Source organism: Symphalangus syndactylus, chromosome 6, assembly GCF_028878055.3.
Source record: "Symphalangus syndactylus isolate Jambi chromosome 6, NHGRI_mSymSyn1-v2.1_pri, whole genome shotgun sequence".
NCBI classification, from domain to species: domain Eukaryota; kingdom Metazoa; phylum Chordata; class Mammalia; order Primates; family Hylobatidae; genus Symphalangus; species Symphalangus syndactylus.
Window position 1 is genome coordinate 132,152,941 of NC_072428.2, and position 27,111 is coordinate 132,180,051.

Here is a 27,111-nt window from a genome sequence, read left to right on the forward strand (position 1 = left end):
TATCTAGCCCTTGTTCCTGAGTTGCCTTGGAATGGGCTGCACATTTTGTGATTCCTCCACCTGTACAATATAAGCACCTTGAGTTGAGACTTTTGTTTCCTATAGAGCTCAGGGCAGTGCGAAAGACCCTGCAGCTGCTTGTCAATGCAAAGTGGATGGGAGTTGGCAATAGGACATAGAGTGATGAAATCATGGTTTCCATGATCCAAAGATACAAGATAGTGACTCTGAAGTTGTCTTACTTTATGATCTACATTTGTGCCTAAAAAGAGGTTAGAAAAAATTTGAACTAATTCTGCTATTATATTTTTCTTTTATCTCCAATTCGACAGAATACGATGCAAAGCCATGTAATTTTCAACAATTATATCACTGGTACAAATCCTTTGAAACTGGGCTACATTGAAATCTGGGGAGTGGGCAGTGTCCCCATTACCAGTGTCAGCATCTCTGTGAGCAGCATGGTCATAACACCCTCCTTCAACAATGACCCCACGACACAGGTTTGTGACCAGTGAAAAGTGCGAATGGTATTTTCCACCCTTAATATGCCTAGTGCAGTGCCTGACTGCCTCCCTTCCAAATGATGCCTTCTCCTGCCAGGCCCTCTGGGAATCCCTGAGTTTTCCATGTGTTAGGAATGGATCACATGGAGATGAATGAAAAATCATGGTTTATCATCATTTGGAATCCATGGCCTGGATTCTTACTTTCCATGTTTGTCTTCCTGTCTGCAAACCTATGTAAAACTTTGTCTTGACTCCCTCACCTCTGCCTCAGAGATCAACTTCCCAAACAGGTTGGAACTATCATATTTTATCAAATACGATACCATCAGTGAAAATTGCTTCATTATTTCATGTGCCACAAAGAAAGAAAAAAGGGTGACAAAACTATGATGGAATGCTTCCTTATACTCAATTTTTTTTTTTGAGATGGAGTCTCACTCTGTTGCCCAGGCTGGAGTGCAGTGGCACGTGATCTCAGCTCACTGCAAGCTCCGCCTCCCAGGTTCACACCATTCTTCTGCCTCCCGAGTAGCTGTGACTACAGGCGCCCACCACCACGCCCAGCTAATGTTTTGTATTTTTGGTAGAGACAGGTTTTCACCATGTTAGCCAGGATGGTCTTGATCTCCTGACCTTGCGATCCGCCCACCTTGGCCTCCCAAAGTGCTGAGATTACAGGCGTGAGCCACCGTGCCCAGCCTCAAACTTTTATGATAAACTTATAGAAAGTTTTTGAAACTTCTTTAGACATAAACTTTTACCTATATATTTCAATATTGTAAGTGATAATATGAAGGAAAATGTTGAGTGGAGATACATTGATGATTCTGCCTCAAAGTAATTTAGAAGAGGTAGACCCTAAATGTGAAGAAGCACTGGAAATAGCTTAACCAACTTGTATTTAAATTGTACTATTTAAATTTGTATTAAAGTGTTTTATTTTATTATTTAAATAGTTTATTATATTTATTATTATTTAGAAGAAAAATATGTGTTACAAATTGGTTAAGATATTTCCTCTGTACTGCAAAAGATGTTGGTGATTCAGCATTTTATAAAAATTCTTCCTCTAGTGTCTATGAAGTTTTTTTCCCGAGCCACTAACACACTTTATATACATTTTCATCCTAGTGCTTTCTTGATCTTACTAAATATTCCTTCCTGTAATAATATTTAAATGTTTTCAGCCCATCCATTCATAACACAGTAATAGCAATGAAGCTTACATGGGCGCAGGCAATAACAATTATGCCATGAGTGCTGCCTGGCTCACAGTAATTCTATGGTTGTCGATTACAAGACACACTCTCGTCGCATGAATGTTAAATATGTGAAAAATCTATACCTTGGGATTAATGCAGTGTAGTGGTCCTGACACTTATCTTCCTGATGGTAAATGAAACTTTCTTCCTTGTGTGCTTACTTATTATTTGTTTCCTGAACTTTTTTTCTTTCATAATCCTTCCTGATGATTAAGCCTGAAACAAAAGTTTTCTTTCAGTTTTGCATTTTTTACATTTATTTCCTCATACTTGTGGTTTTCTTGTCAACAACTTGCCCAACTATACCATAAAGGACTTTGCCCAATCCTGTTGCTGACCAGCTCAGGGACAGACATGCAAGCTGATGAGGGCACATGCAGTGAAACCTTCCTGACAGCATCTGCCTAGGAAGAAGCAGGAATAGTGGACTCTTGCTGGGCAAACACTGGGGTGCTATGGTGGAATAGGAGAAGGAGGAAACAGAAGGATGGTGCCAAGGAAAATCAATACCTCAGTAGAATGGAAAAGAGGGCATTCTCTCCAGTTCGTGCAGTTGTTTCTCTTCAGTGGTTGCATATTGAACTTTTTTTTTTTTTGACTGAGTCTCACTCTATTGCCCAGGTTGAAGTGCGGTGGTGCAATCTTAGCTCGCTGGAGTCTCCGCCTCCCGGGTTCAAGTGATTCTCCTGCCTCAGCCTCCCTAGTAGCTGGGATTACAGGCGCCCGCCACCACGCCTGGCTAATTTTTGTATTTTTAGTAGAGCCTGGGTTTCACCATGTTGGCCAGGCTGGTCTCAAACTCCTGACCTCAAATGATCCACCCGCCTGGGCCTCCCAGGGTGTTGGGATTGCCAGCGTGAGCCACTGCACCCGGCCCATATTGAATTATTTAAAGGCCCGTCTCTACCACTGAATAATCCTTGTACTCTAAAAAATTAGAAAACACCCTTCTCATCTGAAACTTTGAGGGCAGTCTTTTAACTAGACAATACAATGTAGAAGTATTAGGGGGTTATTTGGATCAGATACTTGCACCTGATTTATTTGCATGCAGGAAATTTCAACACCAGATGCCCAATTCTTTTCCTTTGGTTCCTAACAGGTATTAAGCATCGATGTGACTGACAGGAACATCAGCCTACATAATTTTAATTCATTGACATGGAGAAGCACTCCGTGAATTTTTAGAGCAAGATTCTAACTATGAACGACTTTGAAACTACTTATACTTCATACTCATAAACATTATTGTGTGTTGCTAATTGGTTCATACCCACTATTGGTGAAATATTTTTGTTAATTTTGTTATATGTTTTTTATGTGCACCCTAAAGGTTAAATCTTAGCCCTGTGGGATAGGCAGTTAGGGAGGTGTAGAAAATCTGTGCATTACCTTGATGTCTCTATGTGGTTAGTATGGTAGTGACTGTTCATCATATGACATTTACTGAAGATGAACTGGGTCCATGATGAAGTGTGTGTATGTCCGTGTTTGTAATCATAGAATGGACCCCATTCTTTTGTTAGATACACAAGAGAAAGCTTTCTGAGACAGTTCCAGGTCTTGAAGCTAATCAGCATCTCAAGAAAGTATCCAGAAAGAACATCTGCTAGTTGGTTATAGGCGGCGGGAGGAATAATATACCTAATTGGTTATAGGTGGGGGGAGCATGATAAGCAAAGAAAAGGCAAACACAAGGAAAGATCAGATGAAACAGAAGATGACAGTAAAAGTGATCACAAGTAAGAACATAATGTAAAATTGTCGGCAGCCTCATGGGGAGGAAAAAGGAAGAGTCAACTCACCTGAAGAAGAGGGTCTTGAGAAATCCTTAGCATAAAGGGCTAGTGGTGAGATTGAGATCTGAGCAGGCAAAGCTCAAAAGAGAGTTTGGAGGTTAAAAATAATTTATTTTTGCAGTAGTGTGCTTTGAAATGTGTAAATCTTATTTCTAATGTATATAACCACATTTCACATAAAAATATGCAATTTATATGCCAGATAAAAATAAAACAAGTGAATTTGCAAGTGATTTTGAATTTTGTGCTATTTTGACCATGAGTAATCTCTGTTTGGGGTTAAGGTTCTTGTTTAGCAAACTCTTATGAATTTGTCTTTCTGGTTCTCTTCGGCATCACAGAACCTGCAGCCAAATCCGCCAATAGGATGATAACCTTTATAATTATCCTTTTTCTTACATCTCTGCAAGGAGCCTTTTATAAGATGTAGGTTTGTGGAAGGGTCTATTGATTACTATTTTAATCATCATAGCAGTTGCTATATTTAGGAAAATACCAACTCCAGTAAAAATAGGAGTTGCAACCTTCTTGCTTAAAATTCTATAGGGTTAAAATGTGAGATAAGGAAATTATGTATTAACGTTCAACAGGAATATTAACTTTTGATGTTACCTGAAAATGAGTTGAAAAGGAATGTGTTTGGAATGAATGAGTCTACCTCTCTGTGTTTTCTTCTTTTCTTATAACCAGGAAGCCATTCATTCTCCCTGCACACTCATGTGTCAGCACCTGCATAAGGCTAGAGACAAACAATATTGTTAAATCATCTAATTATCACAATAAAGGGCATTTGGATGAGGGCCTGAGCTAACTAGGAAACTGGTGAAATATGGAAAAGCAGCCATGGGAATCCTTTGATCAAAAAGGTGGGAAACTTGTCAGCTGTCCTCTAACAAACTCAGGAAGGCCACAAAGATGAAAACATTATTTACTTGATATTTAAAAAATATTTAATGTTACCATCAAGGATATGTTGGTGGAATTTGGCTCTGGCTGCCACAAAGTGCTTAAGGAGAGGCATTCTGACTACATAATTCTGATGGCCAAGGCCCTAGTGAGGCCAGTGGGGTTTTGGAGCATGTGACTTCACTAGGGACCCCACTGACAGCCTGGTGAAACCTACGGAATTCCTCCTCACAACATTGTTTTAAATGCATCAAGCAAAATGCATGCTATTACAAAGAAAACTTATCATATTACAATACACTTATCCAAATATTAAAGATGATATAGTAACCCATGAGATGTGTTTTTTTCATTATCAAATTAAATGAAAAGATCCAACAGTGGAAGTAACAATGCCATAGTTTCAATGTAATGATCAACATCAACAATATTTTGAGATATCCACTACAATATCATAATGTAATATGGAAAGATCTGCGATTCCATTTTTGACAAACTCATGTGCTGTGAAAACTACTGTGTTCTGTTGTCTACATTCATAACCTAACAAAATGCTAAATTTCAGCCAGAAATGTGTGAAAAAGACATTATCGGTTGGAACCAATATGGCTTACCGGAGTTAACGAAGAAAGAGCTTGCTGACGTCACAGCCTGAATTTCCACCACAGTTTCATACTAACTCCCTCCCAAATTTACACATGGGACCCATGATGAGGCATGAAGAGATAACTGTGCATGCCTGAGGACTTTCTAGATCTCCCCTTTCTTTCACCAATCTCCTGCTAATCCCAGAATCCACCCCCCTAAGCCTTTTCTGATAAAAATACTTCCTTAAAGCCAGCATAGGAAGACAGGGTTAAGTTGGACTCCTGTCTCCTGTGAGTCGACTTGCAATAAAAGGCTTTTCTTCAAAACCCTTTGTCAGAGTGTTGGCTTCTGGCGCATCAAAGAGTGAGCCCTTTTGCTCAATAACACCCCCAGAGGTTGTTCCTCAGACCACACTCTGAGAACCACCTCTCATGGAACCATATCGATTTGTGGCCATCCCAGAGCAGCCCCTACAACATGGACCTATGCTTACAACTCCTGGCCAGCTATTCAGGAAGAAGCTGGGGGCCTTCTTTTCCACATATGCTGTTTATCAGATCACATAATTTTACTTTCTTTCTTCATAGGTGTGCCAAAATAAAAAAATAACACTCTCAAACTCTTTCACTTAAATAGGAAGACATCTATTCCTTTCTTATTAATGTTACAACATTAAATGTCATATATACCTACAAAGATAAGGTTATCTTGGCCGTGGCAGGTGTCCTCAAGATCTCATCAATATTTCTTTGTTCTTGTCATAGCAGCAGAGTCATTGAGAGTTTTGCATCTGGCCTTGGAGAAAGGTGTTCTGGAAGTTAAGGGTGACTCATATTACTAGTTTCTGATCTGATGATTCCAACCAGCAGCTTGCTGTGACAACTGTTTGAGTTCTGCCAATAGCTAACTTTGCCGTGCCTTATTACCGATAGACAACTGGAAGACGTCGGGTCACGTGCCTGTCTCTACCCTTAAAAGTGGCTCTGTTATTTTCTCATTGGTCAACACCAGTATGGTGATCCAATATCTTCCAATTACTAGTTAGCAAGAATGGATGGTGAAGGTAGCTATTTTCTGCACTTTAGGAAACAGGTTATAAATTAGCTGGGCCTGTTGGTTACCACTGTAACATAAACGAAGTCACAAATGTGCACAGCATGTGGGGAGTTAAAGGTAAAATATCACACAAAGAATAGAAAGATCTTATGTAACAATAAATCTCCCTTCTTGATCTTTTGCCAGGATGCCTTCCCAATGTGAAATGAGATCTTGGTACATTTCCCCTCTAACAAAGGCCACCTTGTACTGGGGCAAATGAAAAGCTGAATATGTCATTCCAGGAGTTCATAAATGCAGAAACCTAGTCTCTCTCTCACTTTCTCTCTCTCTCTCCGTGTGTGTGGGTATGTGTGCTTTTCCATATACTGAGCATTGGAAGCAAACACAAAAGATTCACTACTATGAACACTGTTATTTACAGTTCTTAGGTGCCACCAAAAGAGCCCTCGGTATACCCTCATATATTACTGGCAGGAATGGGGATGTAAAATGCTGCTGCCACAGTAGAAAGCAGTTTTGCAGTTCTTCAAAAAGTTAAAGCCTTATCACATGACCCATGATTCCACTCCTACGTATATTCCAGGCAGAATTTTAAAAAAAACATGTCAGCTCATTAGCAGCATAGTTCATAACAGGCAAAAAGTATCAACAACCTAGATGTATATTAACTGATACATATCCAGACATGGAAAGGAACAAATACTGATACCTGAAATGGTGTGGATGAACTTTGAAAATATTATGCCAAGTAAAAGAAGCTAGACACAGATGGCCACATATTGTATGACTGCATTTATATGAAATGTTCACAATAGGTAAATCCGTAAGGACAGAAAGTAGGTTAGTGGCTGCAGAAACGGGGAGATGGGAATGGGGAGTGACCACTAATTATTTTTGGGGGGGTGGCAAAAATGTTCTGGAATTAGATAGTGGTGATAGTTTCAGAATTTTGTAAATTTTTTTTAAAAAAACACTGAACTGTATAAAAGAGTGAATCTTGTGGTTTGGAAATTATATGTCAATTAAAAAATCCAATTCAGCTGGCTTAAGAAAAATTTTAAAAAGATATTGGTGACTCATTGGAACTCCGGTAGGACTAGAGAGTCAGGTTTGTAGGCCATGTGGCTAGGGACAAGCCCCAGGTTATCCTGTAGCGGTTTCTACTGCCACTGCCCTGAGCACATATCTGGCAGCTTGCAACCCCAAATACTGAGCATAGGATGCCACTAGGTCTCTTGTCCCTGCTGCCTCTGAAATGAGCTATCTTTCCAACATCCTGGATTTTACATGGTACCTCCTTATCTACACCTTCTTCTGGATGTAAGTCACTCACAGGAATATCTCATTCACAAAGCTCCAGCCACTTGCCTCTACCTTGGGTGAAAGAGAGGCTGTGAAAGAGAATTTCTAGCTGTTTCTTTGGGGAGGCAGAATTTGGAGAAAAAGTCCTTAAGTTGATTTAAGTAAGAGGTTTTTTTGTTTTTTCTTTTTAAAGATCCTCTGTTTTTAAATTTTTTTCAACTTTTATTTTAGATTCAGGGTCTAAGATTCAGGGTGCATATACAGGTTCATTTCAAGGGTATATTGTGTGATGCTGAGGTTTGGGATGTGATTGAACCTGTCACCTAGGTAATGAGTGTAGTACCCAATAGATAGTGTTTCAACCCTTGTCTCGCTCCCCACCTCCAAGAGGTTTTGAAAGATGCTGAGCCATCAAAGAACATGACAAATATCCACTAGAGGCGTCTTCCCACTTTAGGTTTGTACACGTTCTTTCTTTTTTATTTTTATTTTTTTTGAGATGGAGTTTTGCTCTCGTTGCCCAGGCTGGAGTGCAATGGGGCAATCTCAGCTCACTGCCAGCTCCGCCTGCCGAGTTCAAGCGATTCTCCTGCCTCAGCCTCCTGGGTAGCTGGGATTACAGCCGCCTGCCACCATGCCTGGCTGTAGAGATGGGGTTTCACCACGTTGGCCAGGCTGGTCTCAAACTCCTGACCTCAGGTGATCCGCCCGCCTCGGCCTCCCAAAGTGCTGGGATTACAGGTGTGAGCCACTGCGCCTGGACAGGTTTGTATAATTTCTACTTTAATGGTACTTCACTATTTAGAATAATGGGTGGAAAGGATCATTTGAATTAATGAAAAGCTGAGTTATACCAAGAGAACTCTGGAGGATGAAAATGGAGAAAAGAACAAAGTGATGAACTGAGAGCTAATCCTTCTTTCACTTATTAAACAAATAGCTATATATTTAAAAAGAACTATGGATATTGGGCAGAGTGCTAAGCACAGGAGATACAACAGTGAGGAAGATAGACAAGACCCTAGCTCTTGAGCCCTTTAGGCTACATGTATAGATGAGGAAACATGACGTGGCAAGTAATCAGATATAGAAGTAACAGGGATACAGAAGAGGGACAATGATTAGAAAAAAAAACCACCTTCCCCTTTTATTAACAAAAGGAGCTTTCATTCTATGTCACATGGAGAGCAAGGGTTCTTTTATGATCTATTGGAAAAGCACTCCCCTCCTCCAGTTGCTGTCAACTTTACAGGGCAATAAATTAATCGTGGCAGAAGCTGGCTACCTCAGCCCAGTTACCTTTGCTCAGTGCTCTCTATGAATTGCTGAGGGAGAGACACAGCATAGAAAAAAAAGGTGATGAGGTGAGTACACTTCTCTATGCAAGCAGAGCTTTGAACAAGGGCAGGAGGGTCCCTTTCTCTTTATGTGATTTTCTGTCTGCTGCTAAGTGATCTGGATGCCCATGTTTTTCTTCTGGACTTATTATTTTCTTCCTTTTCCATAAAAGATGAGGAGTGAGGATGAGATAGTTGATGGAGAGGGGACACGTGTGTGTGTGTGTGTGTGTGTGTGTGTGTGTGGTGTCAGTGTTTGGAGGACAGGTTGGGGGAGGTCTGGTGTGAGATCCTCATCTCTCATTGGGATAAATTAAGGACAGGGGAAACAAATGGGATCCTTCTGGAAACTATCTCAAGATGGCATGGGTTTGGAGGAAGGTGAATTCCTCCCAGCTTTGGGCAGGAAGGGTTTCTAAGTAGGGAAGAATTTCTGCCTTTAGGAATCCCCATCCTATCTTCTGCCTGAATGACAATAGCTCCTAAGGCAGGAAAATGCCCAGAGTTATTCCCAGAGTGTTCCTGAACTTCCTGAGCTAAGGTGCTGAACCTGCTTCCTCAGGAGGATTGAGGAGCTGTGGACTAGGTCCCTGCTGCTGACTTTTAGAGGCTAGAAAGAAAAAAATCTCCCTGTGGTGAGAAATAATACTTGGAGAGGGAGACCAATTGATGAATAACGCGTTTGCTGTGGTATTGAGTTGTGGGCTGTGTGTATAAGAAACGAAGTTTGATACCATAGCACTCTTGGGGTAGGTGCTATGGGGTAGGTCATACTTGGGGTAGGTCATACTTCTTTCCCTACCTGAAATTCCACCACTGGAGACCGATCCTCTAAGTCTTTAAGCTCTGCAGCCTAGGATACATTGTGGAGAGAGTATTCAAATACTATTTTAAAAAGTAGCGGCTCTTAGTGTTTGTCTCAGTTCCACCACTAACCGTGACTAGACAAAATTCCTTAATATTCATCTGTAAAATGGAAATCATGATATCTATCTGATCAACTTCAATGCAGGGATTTTATGAGAATACAGTAATATGATATATATTTTATGGGGATTAGAGTATATCTTTTAAATAATTTAGACTAAAAGAGAGAGAGAGACAACTGATTAATTTAGGTAAACAGTAAAGAATAGTTAATAAACCCCAATTTTAATCCCAAACCTTGTGTCTCCAAGGGCTAAGGGTTCTTCCTAAATGCCTGTTGGCAAATTACCTGTAGATCCTAGTTCCTTACTTCTATTTCAATATTAAAGTGCTTATTTTATGGAATTATTACACATTAACCTAAAGGCTACTGTAATTAAAAATCGAAGCTATATACCTATATAAAAATATTTGTAGCAATGGTCATGGCATTGGGGAGGAGTTGAGAAGAGCAGGGATGCAGGGAAGTGTAAAGTAAGAGGAGATGCAAAATAAACATAAAAATAAGAGAGAGAACATTCTTTGTCCCTGTTGACTTATATTTAATAGCTTGTTGCTGCATAAGTGCTGGTTTAGTATGGTGGGAATATGGGGAGAGGAGAGGCTGAGCGGCTGGGGTTAGGAGATGCCCTGAAGACCTTTGATCACAAAGCTAAAGGGTTTTTGGTTTATTCAGACATCCATTAAAGGCTTGAATATAGGAGATCCAAATGACCCTGTTTGTGCTGGTCACTTGGGTAATGACCCAAAGATACCGGGAAAGTCGTCTGACTGAACTGTTAACTGGCTGTGAGAACTAACAGAATGAGAGGAATTAAAGAAAATTCCTAGGTTTTTCTTTTATAACGTGATTCTATTCCTCAAGTAATTAATTATTTGAGGAACCGATAATTTGGCCAAATTGGCAGGAACTGGGAGTGAGGTGTGGGGAGAGATGATTTCGTGTTTAAACATGTTAAATCTTGTTGAATCTGTGGGACATCCAATAGGCAGTTGAATATATGAATCTAAATCCCTGGGCTAGAAATACAGGTTGGATTGCCATCACATGTCACATAAAGTCACATGAGTGGTGGAGATTACTCAAGGTGTTTGCGTAGTTTAAAAAAGAAACCTATATCAGAATTTGGGGGACATCAACATTTAATGAAATAGGGCTGAGTGTGGTGGCTCATGCTGGTATTCCTGGCACTTTGGGAGGCCAAGGCAGGCGGATCACCTGAGGTTAGGAGTTCAAGACCAACCTGGCCAACATGGTGAAACCCCGTCTCTACAAAAATACAAAAATTAGCTGGGCGTAATGGCGGTGCCTGTAGTCCTAGCTACTTGTGGGGCTGAGGCAGGAGAATCACTTGAACCTGGGTGGCGGAGGTTGCGGTGAGCTGAGATCGTTCCACTGCACTCCAGCCTGGGCAACAAAGCGAGACTCCATCTCAAGAAAGAAAGAAAGAAAGAAAGAAAGAAAGAAAGAAAGAAAGAAAGAAAGAAAGAAAGAAAGAAAGAAAGGAAGGAAGGAAGGAAGGAAGGAAGGAAGGAAGGAAGGAAGGAAGGAAGGAAGGAAGAAAGAAAGAAAGAAAGAAGGAAATAGGAGACTACAAAGAATACTGAAGATAAGCCAGAAATCGAGGTGGAAAGCCAAGATTCCTATCAAGGAATCCATAGGCGGAAAGTTTCATGGAGGAGGAAGTGGTTAAGTGATTAAGACAGCGCCCATTGTATTCAGCCACTATGTCACTAGTAACCTTGGTGGGAGCATTTCCGGTGGAATGCAGAAAACACAGCCAAGCCAATAACACTTGAGGAAGGGAATACAGAAAGTGTGGAATTAATCGTTTTTGGAAGATTAGCTCTGGAAGGAAAAAAAAAGTTATTATGTTACCTGGAGAAGCACATAGAGTCATTAACAGAGTTTCGGGTGATTTGGGGTATATTTATGAAGGAAAGATATTTAGAGAGTGAAGTTGATAATGCAAGACAAGAAGAGATAATTGGTGGAATAAAATTTTTGAGAAATTCAACAACTGAGAGATCTAGATAACAGATGCAAGCATTAAGCCTAAACAAGAAGAGGAAAAACTGTTTCATTGAGAATAGAGGGGGACAAATAAGAATTTACCCAGATGTGAATAACCTTTGTGGAAAAGCTTGGGTTGAGAAGCAGAGAGAATAGTTTCTGCAAAATCGTTATTTTTTTGTGATATCAGAGATGATATTGCATGAGAATAAGAGTGTAGGTAACAGAGGTCAGGCCTGAAAAGAAGGATAGAAGGAACAATTTTTTAAATTACTGCTGTGAGGACAGGCACGGTGGCTCATGTCTGTAATCCCAGCACTTTGGGATGCCGAGGTGGGTGGATCACTTCAGGTCAGGAGTTCGAGACCAGCCTGGCCAACATGGTGAAATCCTATCTCTACTAAAAATACAAAAAGTTAGCCAGACGTAGTGGCATGCACCTGTAGTCCCAGCTACTCAGGAAGGTGAGGCAGGATAATCCCTTGAACCTGGGAGGTGGAGGTTGCAGCGAGTTGAGATTGCGGCCACTGCACTCCAGGGTGAGACTCCATCTCCAAAAAAATAAAATAAAATAAAAATAAAATTACTGCTGTGAAAAGTGCGAGGCACTGTCAAGACCATCAGTCGGCTTGCAGGCCCAGTTTATTTAGGAGATTATGAGCCTCAGTGGCATCTCCCTTGAGCTAGGTGTGTCAGCACAGAAGGCAGATGTTTGGATGGAGAGTTTCATCCTGCAGATTCTGTTAGCAGATAGGGAGCAAGGAAGATGAGAGCAATGGCAAGTTAAATAATCAATACTGAGGCCTAGGTCAGTTAGGGTTAACAGCTAGGAAGGGCTAAGAGATTAAAAGGAAATGGAAAGATAACAGCAGCCTTGATGTGATAAAATACTTTATTAAAATAAAGTAAGGCAGGCCGGGTGCGGTGGCTCATGCCTGTAATCCCAGCACTTTGGGAGGCCAAGGTGGGCAGATCGCCTGAGGTCAGGAGTTCGAGACCAGCCTGACCAACATGGATTAATCTTGTCTCTACTAAAAATACAAAATTAGCAGGGCATGGTGACACATGGCTGTAATTCCAGCTACTCAGGAGACTGAGGCAGGAGAATTGCGTGAACCCGGGAGGCAGAGGTTGCGATGAGCCGAGATTGTGACATTGCACTCCAGCCTGGGCAACAAGAGTGAAACTCCATCTCAAAATATATAAATAAATAAATAAATAAATAAATAAATAAATAAATAAAGTAAGACAATGAGACAGTAAAAGGACATTGCTCATTTGCATATGGATTTACAGTTTCAAAAGTGGAACAGTTCTGGGGATGATAAATTCCAGGGGCTAGCTAACATTTGAGGATGATGGAGATGGAATAGTGAAGAAGGCATTGCAGCGGAGGGCTGTCATGGATCTGTGAGACATGTAATAATGTTAGATTTACTAAAATTAGAGCAGAAAAATGAGAACACATCCAGTGTCTGATCTCATTTTTGTGGATGAAGAAATACAGGTCCAAATAGGTAAATAGCCCATCTGTTTGTAAGAAAATCAGGACAAGAATTCAAGCCCTTTGATTCCCAGTTCAGTACATCCTCCAATATAGAAAATATTTTAAATCTTGGGTCAATAAATTATCTTCGGGGTTACTGGGAGCCACCAAATTTATGTGAGTTGTGTGGTGTAAACATACCAGCAAGCCTTATGCTGGGTATCAGGGTCATTTTTGTTACCAGATCCTTAAGCGTGTCAGTGACGTTTAAACAGTCTAAACAGTGGCTTCAGCATCATGCCCAGGATAGTTGAAAGAGGAAGACTTAGATTCAAGTTTTGCTACTTTCTCTCTCCCTGAGCATACCTTCCTGTCTACTACATTAGGTGGATGTGAAGATCAAAGTGACATCTAAAGGGTTTTGTGAACTACCTCAGCCCCTCATCTCTCTTCTGTGTGTTATTCCACAACATTTTCCCTTCAGTTCTTCATGTCTGATATACTTTTTCTTGGACAATCCTCAATTCCTCTACATGCAAAAAAGGCAAGAGCTCTACAGGTGTTGGAGGTAAAGCTAGAGTTTATTAGGGACACTGATAAGTGGAAACAAATATTCTTTAGATTATGTAAAGAGGATGCTGATAATAAAGGTCATCTTGCAAACAATTCCACGTTTGGATACAATGATTATGTATCCTCTTAGATTGGTGGGGCCTTGTGATTTGTTGTAACCCAATTATCTGTGTCTATCTAGATGGCGAGGAAGCTCCGTGTATTGGAAGTCCTTCTGATCACCTTCTGCGTAATTGTGGTGGTCATAGACATCCTCTTGCTGCTTCTTGTGTTGGAGGAAACTTCAGGTAAAGGAGATGCTTGTGGGTTGGAAGGCTGGGTAAAGGAAGTCCCCTCTAAATGCCAAAGAGATTATTTTGTTCTTTTACTTTTCAATATGCCACCACATTGCAGTATTCAAAATTCACATCCATGATTAGTTTAAGTTCAACTCCAAAAGATAAGTGTTCTTTTTCTGCACTGAAACCCTGAATGCTAGTGATATTTAGGGTCTGCCAAGCCCCATTTGGTGCAATTTTAACAAGATGCAAAATTAGGCTCACCAGATGCCTGCTCTTCAACCCAGAGTCATGAAGTCGTACTGCCTTCAATGAGAAGAGACTGTTAAGCTAACAGTGCCCAGCCCCATTATATTATGGAAAAGGAAACTAAGGTTACAGGGAGGTGGTGGGATGATTAAGTTGGCCTGGTTATACCAACATACATAGCTATAGTTTCTTCATATGTGCCTTTAAAACTGTTTTGTCTGTCTGTCTGTCTGTCTGTCTCTCTCTCTCTCTCTCTCTCAGGCACCCAGAAGCATCAAACAGAATGCCTTCTCTTTCATGCACATATTATACTTTAAATAATAAAATGTGTGTAATTCAAAAATGTATTTTCAGTTAAAGCTGAATTTGGGCTTTGTTCTGCTTGACAAGCTCACTTTACAGATGTGAATTGAGCCTACAGTGAAAAGAAGCTGTCCTGATAGTAGAACCCTACCTGCTCCATCTCTTTTCACCTCTCTTCGCAGTAAACATTAAGACACTTTCTAGGAACTATTACAACTTTGAAAGATGATCTGAAAACAATTGATATAAGCCATTTTGAGCTTATTCCTACTTCTCCCCTATAAAACATTTTTTGGGTAACAAGTCTCCTGAGATTGCTATCCAGTGTATATGAATAATTGGTTTATTTTATTTGATATAAAACTAGATCTTCACACCTGCATTCACCCTAAACCACATTCTGATTTATGCAGAGTAATTCTGCTTTTAACTGTCTTACATACTGAACTTTTCTCTGGTTTTTTTTCTTTCTGAAGATGTATTTCCATGGGTTGAAAGGGAGGCTTTAAAATCAATTTGTTTTTATTGTGGTAAGAACAGGACATAACATCTACCCTCTTACTGGATTTTTAAGTGTATAATACAGTATTGTTATCTATTGAAACAATGTTGCACATCAGATTTCTGGAACTTATTCATCTTGCATAACTGAAATGTTATACATGGGGATTAGCAACTCCACATTCCCTGTTCCCCCAACTCCTGACAACTACCGTTCTCTTCTTTGCTTTTATGAGTTTGACTATTTTAGATAATTTATGTAAGTGGACTCCCAGAGTACTTGTCCTTTTGTGACTGGCTTAATTCACTTTGCATAATGTCTTCAAGGTTCATCCATGTTGTTGCATATTGCAGGAATCCAGTTTTAAGACAAGTTTTTATTGCAATGTATACATATGTACACAAACAAATGTAGAGCCATAAAGATAGTGACAGTGAATATATTTGGGGGCTTTGTTTTGAATCAAAATGAAAGCATTAAAGGGCACTTGCTAATACCCACAGTAACTGTTTCCTCCAAATTCTGATGAAATTCTGGATTTTAGATGGTTCATGGAGTCCATGAACCAGTCCTACTCCTGCTGTTGTTATGGGGAGAAGATTCCACGAAGTTGATAAAGCCTAAAGTAAGAATAGCCAATGTTGAGTGAAGATGTATATTTCTAATGGGGCCAATAATGTCTTCCTGATATGTAGCCTGAGCCGTCTGGTGTCTTTAAGCAGCTGTGCCTATAAATAAGAAACTAAAGAAAAAACAGTAAGAAAAAAGACTTTCCCAGCTATTTATTCAGGGCTTCCCTGGTAACAAAAAAAAAAATGTTGGATCCCTACCTGACAACATATATAAACATTAACTCAAAATTGATCAAAGACCTAAATATAAGAGCCAAAACTATAAAACTCTTAGAAAATGTAAATAAAAATATCTGTGACCTTGGATTAGATAACAGTTTCTTAGATGATACCCAAAGCACAGCAACCAAAGAAAAAAATAGGCAAATTGGACTTCATCAAAATTGAAAAAAATTTTGTGCTTTGAAGCACACTTTGAAGAAAACTATCAAGAATGTGAAAAACAATCCACAGATTCAGGGAACATATCTGCAGATGACGTATCCGATGTTAGGCCCTTATCAGATACATCATTTGCAAATATATGTCTTTTTACATCCTAAGATAGTACATTGGAATATAAGAGAACATATTCTCTTAGGATGTATAAAGAAATACTACAAATCCAAATTTTTTTAAAAAAGGTTTCTAAATGAGTAAAACATTTAAATAGACATTTCTCCCAAGGAAATCTATAAATGGCCACTAAACCCATGAAAGTATATTCAACATCATCGGTTATTTGGGAAGCGCAAATCAAAACAATAACATACCACTTTCACACCCACGATGATGACTATAATTAAAAACAGATAAAAACAAGTGCTGCTGAGGTTACAGAGAAACTGGCTTCTACATGGCTAAAATGGTGTGGTTACTTTGGAAAACTTTGTCAGTTCCTCGAAAAGCTACAGATAGAGTTAACCACATGACCTAACAATTCCACTTCTAGGTATATAACCAAGAAAACTGAAAACATAGCTCACAGAGAAACTTATGCGAATACTCATAGCAGGATTATGTATAATGGTCAAAAAGTAGAAACAACCCAAATGTACATGAACCGACGAATAGATAGACAAAATGTGGTCTAACCACACACAAAAAATGTGATTCAGCCATTAAAAGCAATGAAGCACTGATACATACTACAACATGGATTAACCTGCAAAACCTTATCCCAGGTGAAAGGAGCCAGGCACAAAAGGCCACAAATTTTATGATTCTTTTTATAGAAAATGTTCAGAATAGGCAAATCCGTAGTGATAGAAAATAGATGAGTGTTTGCCAGGGATTAGGAGAACAGGGGAATAGAAAATAACTGCTAATGTGTATGTTTTTTCTTTTTGGAGTGATGAAATTGTTCTGGAATTCGACAGTGGTCATAGGTTGTACAACTTCATAACTAAAAACCATTGACATATACTTTAAGAGGATGAATTTTGTGGTATCTAAATTGTATATGTTTAAAAAGCAAACAAAGTAGAAATAAACGTGTTTAACCTTGGAGAAGCGTTAAACATCATATGCAAATATAGATACCAGCTTGGAGAAGTGTTAAACATTGTATGCAAATATAGATACCAGCTACCGGTGATCTGTTGTGTGGAGAATTGGCTGAAAGTCTGTAACTTTGCTGGCTTCCTTCCTGGAGCTGTGATTACACTACACATTTTCAACTTTATCCTTTAATTCCTATGCAGATACTTCATTTACTCCAGAGTGCCCAGAGATTCCCCAGTCGGAAAGGATAGACTGCACACCTGACCAGGAGGTGACCGAGGTCAGAGAAATAAGGTCCCTTTTTGTGGCCTACGGGTTGTTATTGAAAAGAAATGAATATGTGAAGTGGGGAAAGGGCAGAGGTGGCATGGCTTCTGGGCCTCTGATTTGTTTGGAGTTCTTTCTTTCTTACCTTATTGAAATAACAGTATTAAGATCATGAGGGAAGCAGGGTTGAGAAAAAGGAAGAGTAGGAAAAGCTAACAAGAATCTTAAGCTGTGGATTATAAAGTCCAAGGTGGAGGGCGATTACAGGTGTTACTAAGTGTACCTTAGGTGTGATTCCAAGGATTGTGGTAGAAAGGTTAAATGTTTGTGGGCTAGACTATGTATTCTTTGAGAATAGAGGCCATTAAGCACATGCAAATAGGGAAATCCATAGTGATAGAAAATAGATTAGCATTTACCTGAGTCACTGGCTGAGTCACTTACGGAACTCAGGCAACTTGTTACAAGAGCCCTCTGGATTACGTTATTGGTAATAGAGGTCCCAATGAATATGTGCTAAAGAACACAGGTTTTCTCCCTGAGTAGCTTCCATAAAATAGCAGCTACTTGAACCCTGATTAGTTGTGACTTAGGACTTTTTCATAAAGGTTGTATGTATTTATATATTTAAATTTTATTTCTTGGCCCCATATTCTAAATTCTATATCTTCTTGAGATATTAATTAGGACAGTATTGAATTTTAGGTTAAATTTTAAACAATATTGACATTTTGATAGTTTTGAATCTTCTTGTTACAAAAACATAGAAAGTATCTCCATTTCAGTTCTTTTCATATATACATATATTTCTTTCTTTTCTTTTTTTTTGAGACAGAGTCACACTTTGTCGCCTGGCTGGAGTGCAGTGGCGCGGATCTTGGCTCACTGCAACCTCTGCCTCCCAGGTTCAAGCAATTCTTGTGCCTCAGCCTCCCGAGTAGCTGGGATTACAGGCGCCCGCCACCACACCCAGCTAAATTTTGTATTTTTAGTAGAGGCAGAGTTTCACCGTGTTGGCCAGGAGGCCTCGAACTCCTGACCCCAGATGATCCACCTGCCTCAGCCTCCCAAAATGCTGGGTTTACAGGTGTGAGCCACCACACCTGGCCCATATATACATATATTTATTTCTTTTTTTTTTTTTAAACATATATTTATTTCTTAACTGAGTTTTATGTTTCTCTTGTATGTTTTATTGCATGTGAATTATGATATTTTCCCTAGGTATTTCACTTCCTTGGTTTCTACTGTAAATATAATCCATTATATTTTGTAAGTTTTGCTTCATTATAATGCTTCTTTTCTTACTATTATTTTATTTTTATATTTATTATTTTTACTTTATATTATGTTTATACAGTATATTTATATTCTATTTATTATATAATTGATCAAGTTAAATCTCTTATTGTTTATAAAAAATGTTTTGTAGTCCCTTCTCTGGATATTAAGTATAGAATTATATTATAGGAAAATAAGGATAATTTTTCTTTGTATTAATATTATCTTATACATCCATATGTCTAATCGTATTGTCTATTTCTTCCAGAATAATATAATTAAACTGATGATGGTTGGCAACCCTTATTTTATGCTTGAGTTTAATGGAAATTCGTGGGCAAAGTATCAAGCACAAAGTTAGCTATTAAGAGAATTGTTTTATTGATATATGTTAGGAACCATCTTTCTATTCTTATTTTAACTTTTTTTTAAAAGAAATGGAAAATGGATTTTTTCCAAAAATTTAGTATTGAACTTTTCAAACAAGTTTACGATAATACCCATTACCTACCACTTAAATTTCACCATTAATATTTTACTTTGCTTTCTCATATTTATCACTTATCCCACACTTCATTCATCTATTAATCTATCTGATTTCTATGCATTTGAAAGTAAGTTCTAGAAATCAGTTCACTTTTTCATAAATTTCTCACCATGTATATTATTAGCTACAATCCAAAGTTTGATTATAGTTATTTATCTTCAGATATTACACTTATATACAACGCAAATACAAAGAGTTGTTATTAATACATTTTGCACAATTCTTTGGCACATATTTGTTGAATTATGGCAAATGACTACACACATGTAAGCCAAATCATTCTATACCCAAAGATACAGAATGCTACCATCACTACAGAAAGTTATCTTATGACATTTCCCAATAGTTATTCCGACTTGTACCCCTTAACAGGTAATCACTGATATGATTTATCTCCACCTTACTTTAGTTTTGCTTGTTGCAGAACTTCATATGAATGGAATCATACAGTGTAGTGTAAAGCCTCTTTCATTCAGCACATTTTTGAGATTCATCTTTATTGTTGCAAATATTAGATAATTCTTTGTACCATTGAATGATATTCCATTATATGAGTATGCCATAGTTTAATCATTCTTCCCTTGGCATATAGTAGGATGTTGTCCACTTCATCCACATTTTCAAACTTATAAACTTCAAGTTATATTAAGTATGTCTTTTTGTTGTTGTTGGATGGAATCTCGCTCTGTCACCAGACTGCAGTGCACTGGGGCGATCTTGGCTCACAGCAACCTCTGCCTCCCCGGTTCAAGCAATTCTCCTGCCTCAGCCTTCTGAGTAGCTGGGACTACAGGCATGCACCACCATGCCCAGCTAATTTTTGTATTTTTAGTAGAGACAGGATTTCAACATATTGGCCAGGATAGTCTCTTGACCTTGTGATCCACCCCCTTTGGCCTCCCAAAGTGCTGGAATTACAGGGGTGAGCCACCGTGCCTGACCCCAAAATTATTTTTATGAGATTTAGCCTATTGTTAGGTATAGTTATATTCTTTTTTTTTTTGGCTGTATCCACCCTACTCTTGATAGGCATTTGTGAGTTTTCATCTAGAGATTTTTTTTTGGAACCATGCTGCTATGAACAGCATGATTCAAAAAAATTTGCATCAAATTTTTGGGTATCTTCGGGTGAACAGTTAGAAGAATTTTTATTGGCTCTATACCTAAGGATGGAACTTTCAGTCTATAGGATATGTACATGTTTAACTTTAGCTGACACTGCAAAATCATTTTTCAAAGTATTTGTATCAATTTGCATTTCTTTTAGGAGTATATAGGAGTTCATTTGCTCTACATCCTAATCAACGCTTGGTGTTTTCTCCTTTTTCAATTTAACCATTCTATGGTTTTAATTTTCATGTTTCTCATGACTAATAAGGTTAAATATCTTTAGAAATGCTTATTGGCTAGTTGGTAATCATATTTATGAAATGTCTTTTTAATTTTTTTGCCTTTTTTTCTACTGAACTGTTCATCTTTTTTTATTGCTTTGTAGTAGTTTTTTGTGTATTCTGGATACAAATCCTTTGTTAGATACATATCTTACTCTGTGGTTTGTCTTTTAACTCTCTTAATGGCGACTGTTGATGACAAATAGTTCATAATTTTAAAATAGTTCACTTTATCACTTTTTCAATGGTTGGTTCATTTCATATTCTATTTAGTAATTCTTGCCTACTCCAAGGTCAGAAAAATATATTACTATCTTTCCCTTAAAAGCATTATTGTTTTATCTTTCAAATTTAGATCTTTTATGAATATAGTACTGATTTTTGTATATGGTATCAGGTAAGAGTCCAGAAACTTTTTTTTGAGTCAGAGTCTTGCTCTGTCTCCCAGGCTGGAGTGCAGAGGCACAATCTTGGCTCACTGCAACCTCCACCTCCCGGGTTCAGGTGATTCTCACACCTCAGCTTCCTGAGTAGCTGGGATTACAGGCACCCGCTATCATGCCTGGCTAATTTTTTGTATTTTTAGTAGAGATGGGGGTTTCACCATTTTGGTCAGGCTGGTCTCGAACTTCTGACCTCGTGATCTGCCCACCTCAGCCTCCCAAAGTGCTGGGATTACAGGTGTAAGCCACCACACCTGGCCCAGAAACTTTTTTTCTTGAATTTTTAATCAGTCCATCACCACTTATTGAACTGCCCATCTTTTTCCCTCTCCATTTTAGTGACACCTTTCCTGTAAATTATGTCTTTATAGGTATGGATCTGCTTCTGGAATGTATTTTGTTAAGTTATTAGTTTGTTCTTTTGCCAATACTATACAGCCGTAATTACTATTGCTTTATGATAGGTCTTAATGTGTGGCTGTAGAAGTCCTCCAAATCATTCTTACTTTTCTTCAAGATTGCCTAGCTTATTCTTTGCCCTTTAGGTTTCTGAATACATTTTAATTTTAATGTCTCTCATACGAGCCTGCCAGTTTTCTCACAAAACTTACTAGAAATTTTATTGTGATTACATAAAATTTACAGGTTAAATTTGGGAAAATTACCATCTTGACAAGGGTGAATATTTCAATTCCTAAACATGGTATATATCTTTCTATGTACTGAGATTTTAGTTTTGAAATTTTTGATATAGAGCTTTTGCACATGGTTTTGCTACTTTTTTCCTATTTGATTCTATTCAAGTCTTATTCTTAAATTTTAATTTTCTGTTTCTCTGTTGTTGATATATAGATTAAAAGTTGATTTTTGAATACTGATCTTGTAACCAGAAATCTTAAATTTACTTATTAATTGTACTAGTTTGTAGACTCTTATTTTTTTCTGATATGATAATGTTACCTGCAAATAATAACAGTTGGAAGTTTTTTCCAATGTATATTCCATTTTCTTCCATGTCTTTTAACTCATAGGTTACAAGATTCTCTTTTCTTTCTAAATTGTCAATATAGCTTGAGACAGTTTATCTGAAAGGCAACATGCAGCTATAGTAGGTTTTAGAAAATGGAACTTCCTGGAGACTGATTTTAACTAAACGTAATAAATAACATTGCAATAAAATACTAATTATAGAAGAGGAATTTCCTGGTTTTGGAAGAAGTTGGTTACATATCATTTACAGATTTTCAGCATCTATCAGAGACTCTGTTGAAGAAATCCCTGCATCAAATGAAAGTTATACTAGACAATTTGGGGTCTGGGATATTGGTAATGGTTGAAAACTGAAGTAGGGATGTTACAGCAGACCACTTACCTAAATGTTTATTGCTTTTTATAGAGGTCTGTGGACTTTGAAACAATTTATGACAATGAAACTGACCTTTTGAATTACACTGACCCCAGTTTCAGAGGGAGCAGAGCTACTTAATGTCTGCCTTAGGAAAATCAATAATCTACAGGCCACCCAGACCCCCAAAGTCTTTCTTCAGTGATTCCTTCCAGCCTTTTTTGTTATCTGAAGACAATGAGACGGGAATGTCAATTAGATTTACGGAGAGTTAATAAGTACATTTAAAAAGATTGTATGGTTATAATTACTTTGTTTATAATAGGTATGAAGCACTGACTCAAGTTATATTTACACTGTGGCTTTTCAGGAAAATGACATCAGATGTTAGCATCTGAAATACTTGTTAGCGCTATGCCTTTTTCAAATGAGGAGTGTTGTGACATATTCTTGTTTTTGGTGTCACAATCCACACTGAACACAGTCCTTTAACAGGAAAGATTCAGACATTATAGTTATGTACAGAATAAAATGAGAAAGTATTAATGTTTCCTGTCTATCTCCAAATTACCCCCTCCAGAGTCACCCAGAATCAAATCAATGGCTTAGTGTATATCCTTCTCTTGATCTTTATAAGCTTTTGCATCTATATATTTATTTTGTTTTAACAAAAATTTGATTATATTTTTCCAGCTTGCTTTTTAAATTTAAGGCATTTGAATTTACCATATTATATTTTTAAAATAGGTTGCTTCCGTTGAGATTACCATATGATTTTCTTTTGTCAGTGTTGTGAATTATGTTAAAGTATTTCTTAATTTGGAACCATTCTCACTTTTGCTTAATAAGACCTATTCATATATTGTGTATTAATTCTTTTAATATATGAATGAATTCAAATTGCTAATATTTTATTGATATTTTGCACATCTATGTTTTTTAAGTGAAATGGGCCTATATATTTTTGTTTACTTGCTTATTTGGACTGTCCTTTTTCAGTTTGTTACTAGAACTATTCTAGTTTCATAAAATGAATCAGGAAACTTTCCACCTTTTACTGTATTCTGAAAATACAGTATGTACAGTATGAGGATATTTTATTCCTCAAATCATTTGGGCTTTTTTTTTTTTTTTAGGGAAAGATTCTTAACTATCTTTCACAATTTTTCATGGTTACTGGTCATTTCAGGTTTTCTATCTCTTCTTAGACAATTTCGATTATTTAAACTTTTACTGTGTAAAGATTTATTTAATTTAGAGTTTCACATTCATTGACTAATATTTGTTATGAATAAGTTTTCTCATGATTCTTACTCATTCTTTATATCTGTTGTCATTTTTCATTTTTGTTTTAAGCCTTGTTTGTTTCCCTTTTTTGTCAAAATAAGACTTGATAAGGTATTTCTATTTCCTTGATCTTTCCAAAAACACTCTTAGATTGATTGATTTGCCAGACCAAAAACTTATCCTCACACTATAGTAATATCAGTGTGGAGTTATAACAGGAATTGACATATAAGCCATTTGAATATAAGAAGTCCCAAAATCATATTCACATGCTTATATGTATGAACTTAAATTTAGTTTATAATAAAAATGACACTGCAAATCAGTGGTGGAAACAAGCTGGATTTGATTAATGGTGGTATCTGTCTTCCTGTCCTTGCTGACAACCCTGTGCCACTGGAATCTGGATGAATTCTTTAAACAGAGCAGGCACTCAATGAATGTTTTGAGTTGATGAATGTAGTTACTTGCTTCTTTATAATTACTGCTTTAGTTTTTATTATTTTACACACTTTTTGTGGGTGTATTTTGTACTTTTCCAGTGTCTTGGGTTGTACATTGAGTTGCTCATGATCCATGATATTTTATTTGCTTTTCTTTCCCTCATTTGTCTTCTCCTTTCTCTTTCTGGAGTCTTCTTAGTTGAGTGCTGCTATCTGAGTCTGTTAGTCACTTCACCTACTCTTTCTTTCATATTTTCCATTTTTTATTTTTTTATATTATTTTCTGGGATAATTAAATTTGATTTTTAAAGTTTTTTCATAATACTTCTCTTTCATTGTTTTCTTTTGTAATTCAGTTTAAATATTAAGGAGCTTTAAATCTTGTTGTTCTAAATCTTAACATTACACATTCCTCATTGTTTTTTTTTTAATGGAAGTGATATGGTTAGACCCTGTGTCCCCAGCCAAATCTCACCTTGAATTTTAATACTCCCAATGTGTCAAGGGTGGGCCAGGTGGAGATAATTGAATCACGGTGCGGTTTCCCCCATACTGGTCTTATGGTAGTGAATAAGTCTCATGAGATCTGATGGTTTTATAAAGGGGAGTTCCCCTGCACAAGCTCTCTTGCCTGCCGCCATGTAAGACATCCCTTTGCACTTCCTTCATCTTCCACCATGATTGTGAGGCCTCCCCCACCATGTGGAACTGTGAGTCCATTAAATGTCTTTCCTTTATAAATTACACAGTCTTGGGTATGTCTTTATTAGCAGCATGAGAACTGACTAATACAGTAAATTGGTACCAGGTAGTGGGGTGCTGCTGTAAAGACTCCTGAAAATGTGGAAGCGACTTTGGAATTGGGTAACAGGCTGAGGTTGGAACAGTTTGAAAGGCTCAGAAGAGGACAGGAAGATGTGGGAAAGTTTGGAACCTCCTTGAGACTTGTCGAATGGCATTTCTCAGATGGAGATGAGGAACTTGTTGGGAACTGGAATAAAGGCGACTCTTGATATGTTTTAGCAAAGAGACTGGTGGCATTTTACCCCTGCCCTAGAGATCTGTGGAACTTTGAACTTGAGAGAGATGATTTAGGGTATCTGGCAGAAGAAATTTCTAAGCAGCAAAGTGTTCAAGAGGTAACTTGGGTGCTGTTAAAGGCATTCAGCTTATGTATTAACAAAGATATGGTTTGGAATTGGAACTTATGTTTAAAAGGGAAGCAGAGTATAAAAGTTCAGAAAATTTGCAGCCTGATGATGCAATAGAAAAGAAAAATCCATTTTCTGAGGAGAAATTCAAGCCAGCTGCAGAAATTTGCATAAGTAACAAGGAGTCAAATGTTAATTGCCAAGACAATGGGAAAAGTGGCTCCAGGGCATCAGAGGTCTCCAGAGCAGTCCCTCCCATCACAGGCCAGGAGGCCTAGGACAGAAACATGATTTCATGGGCCGGGCCCAGGGCCTCCTCTGCTCTGTGCAGCCTAGGGACTTGGTGTCCTGTGTCCCAGCAGCTCCAGGCATGTCTAAAAGGGGCCAAGGTACAGCTTTGGCCATGGCTTCAGAGTGTATAAGCCCGAAGTCTTGGCTGCTTCTACACGGTGTTGAGCCTGTGGGTGCATAGAAGTCAAGAATCGAGGTATAGGAACCTCCACCTAGATTTCAGAGGATTTATGGAAATGCCTGGATGGCCAGGTACAAGTTTTCTGCATAGGTGGAGTCCTTATGGAGATCCTCTGCTAGGGCAGTGTGGAAGGGAAATGTGGGGTCAGAGCCCTGACACAGAGTCTCCACTGGGGCGCAGCCTAGTGAAGTTGTGAGAAGAGGGCCACTGTCCTCCAGCCCCCAGAATGGGAGATCCAGTGACGGCTTGCACTGCATGCCCAGAAAAGCTGCAGACACTCAGTGCCAGCCCATGAAAACAGCCGAGAGAGTGGCTGTACCTGCAGAGCCACAGAGGCAGAGCTGTTCAAGGCTGTGGGAGCCCACCTCTCACATCAGCATGACCTGGATGTGAGACATGGAGTCAAAGGAGATTATTTCAGAGCTTTAGGATTTGACAGCCTCATTGGATTTCAGACTTGCATGGGGCCTGTAGCGCCTTCATTTTGACCAATTTCTCCCATTTGGAATGGGTATATTTACCCAATGCCTGTACCCCATTGTATCTAGGAAGTAACTAACTTGCTTTTGATTTTACAGACTCATAGGCTAAAGGGACTTGCCTTGTCTCAGATGAGACTTTGGACTTGTACTTTTGGATTAATGCTGGAATGAGTTAAAACATTAAGGGACTATTGGAAGAGCATGATTACGTTTTGAAATGTGAGGCCATGAGATTTGAGAAAGGCCAGGTGCAGAATGACATGGTTTGACTCTGTGTCCCCACCTAAATCTCACCTTGAATTGTAATTGAGTTTCAATTGTAGTTGTAATTGTAATTGAAATTCAACTGTAGGCCAGGCGCGGTGACTCACGCCTGTAATCCCAGCACTTTGGGAGGCTGAGGTGGGTGGATCACCTGAGGTCAGGAGTTCCAGATTAGCCTGGCCAACATGGTGAAACAGTGTCTCTACTAAAAATACAAAATTATCCAGGTATGGTGGTGGGAGCCTGTAATCCTAGCTACTTGGGAGGCTGAGGCAGTAGAATCACTCGAACCCAGGAGGCAAAGATTACAGTGAGCCGAGACCAAACCATTGCACTCCAGACTGGGCAACAAGAACAAAACTCTGTCTCAAAAAAAAAAAGAAATTCAATTGTAATTGAATTTCTGACCTGCCATATTGCATTTTATTTTGCTGTTTTAAAAACAGATTTGTAATTTTTTTCTTAAAATTATTTCTGTCATTTCATGTAAATTCTGTCATTTCAAGTAAATTTAGGAAGGTGAATGCCTG

General features: G+C 38.3%; 2 protein-coding genes across 2 annotated transcripts in view; both read left to right on the forward strand.

Annotated features, from left to right (window-relative positions):
- Positions 1-3,766, forward strand: part of MGAM (maltase-glucoamylase) — a 239,787-nt gene extending 236,021 nt beyond the window's left edge. Inside the window, exons 73-74 of the mRNA XM_055284278.2 lie at positions 333-503; positions 2,874-3,766. Of these exons, the coding sequence (XP_055140253.1) occupies positions 333-503; positions 2,874-2,951 (249 nt within the window). The 3' untranslated portion in view covers positions 2,952-3,766. The remainder of the gene's footprint in view (positions 1-332; positions 504-2,873) is intronic.
- Positions 3,767-13,943: 10,177 nt separating this feature from the next.
- MGAM2 (maltase-glucoamylase 2 (putative)) overlaps positions 13,944-27,111 on the forward strand; it is a 108,639-nt gene continuing 95,471 nt past the window's right edge. The window contains exons 1-2 of the mRNA XM_055281470.1: positions 13,944-14,049; positions 17,409-17,488. Of these exons, the coding sequence (XP_055137445.1) occupies positions 13,944-14,049; positions 17,409-17,488 (186 nt within the window). The remainder of the gene's footprint in view (positions 14,050-17,408; positions 17,489-27,111) is intronic.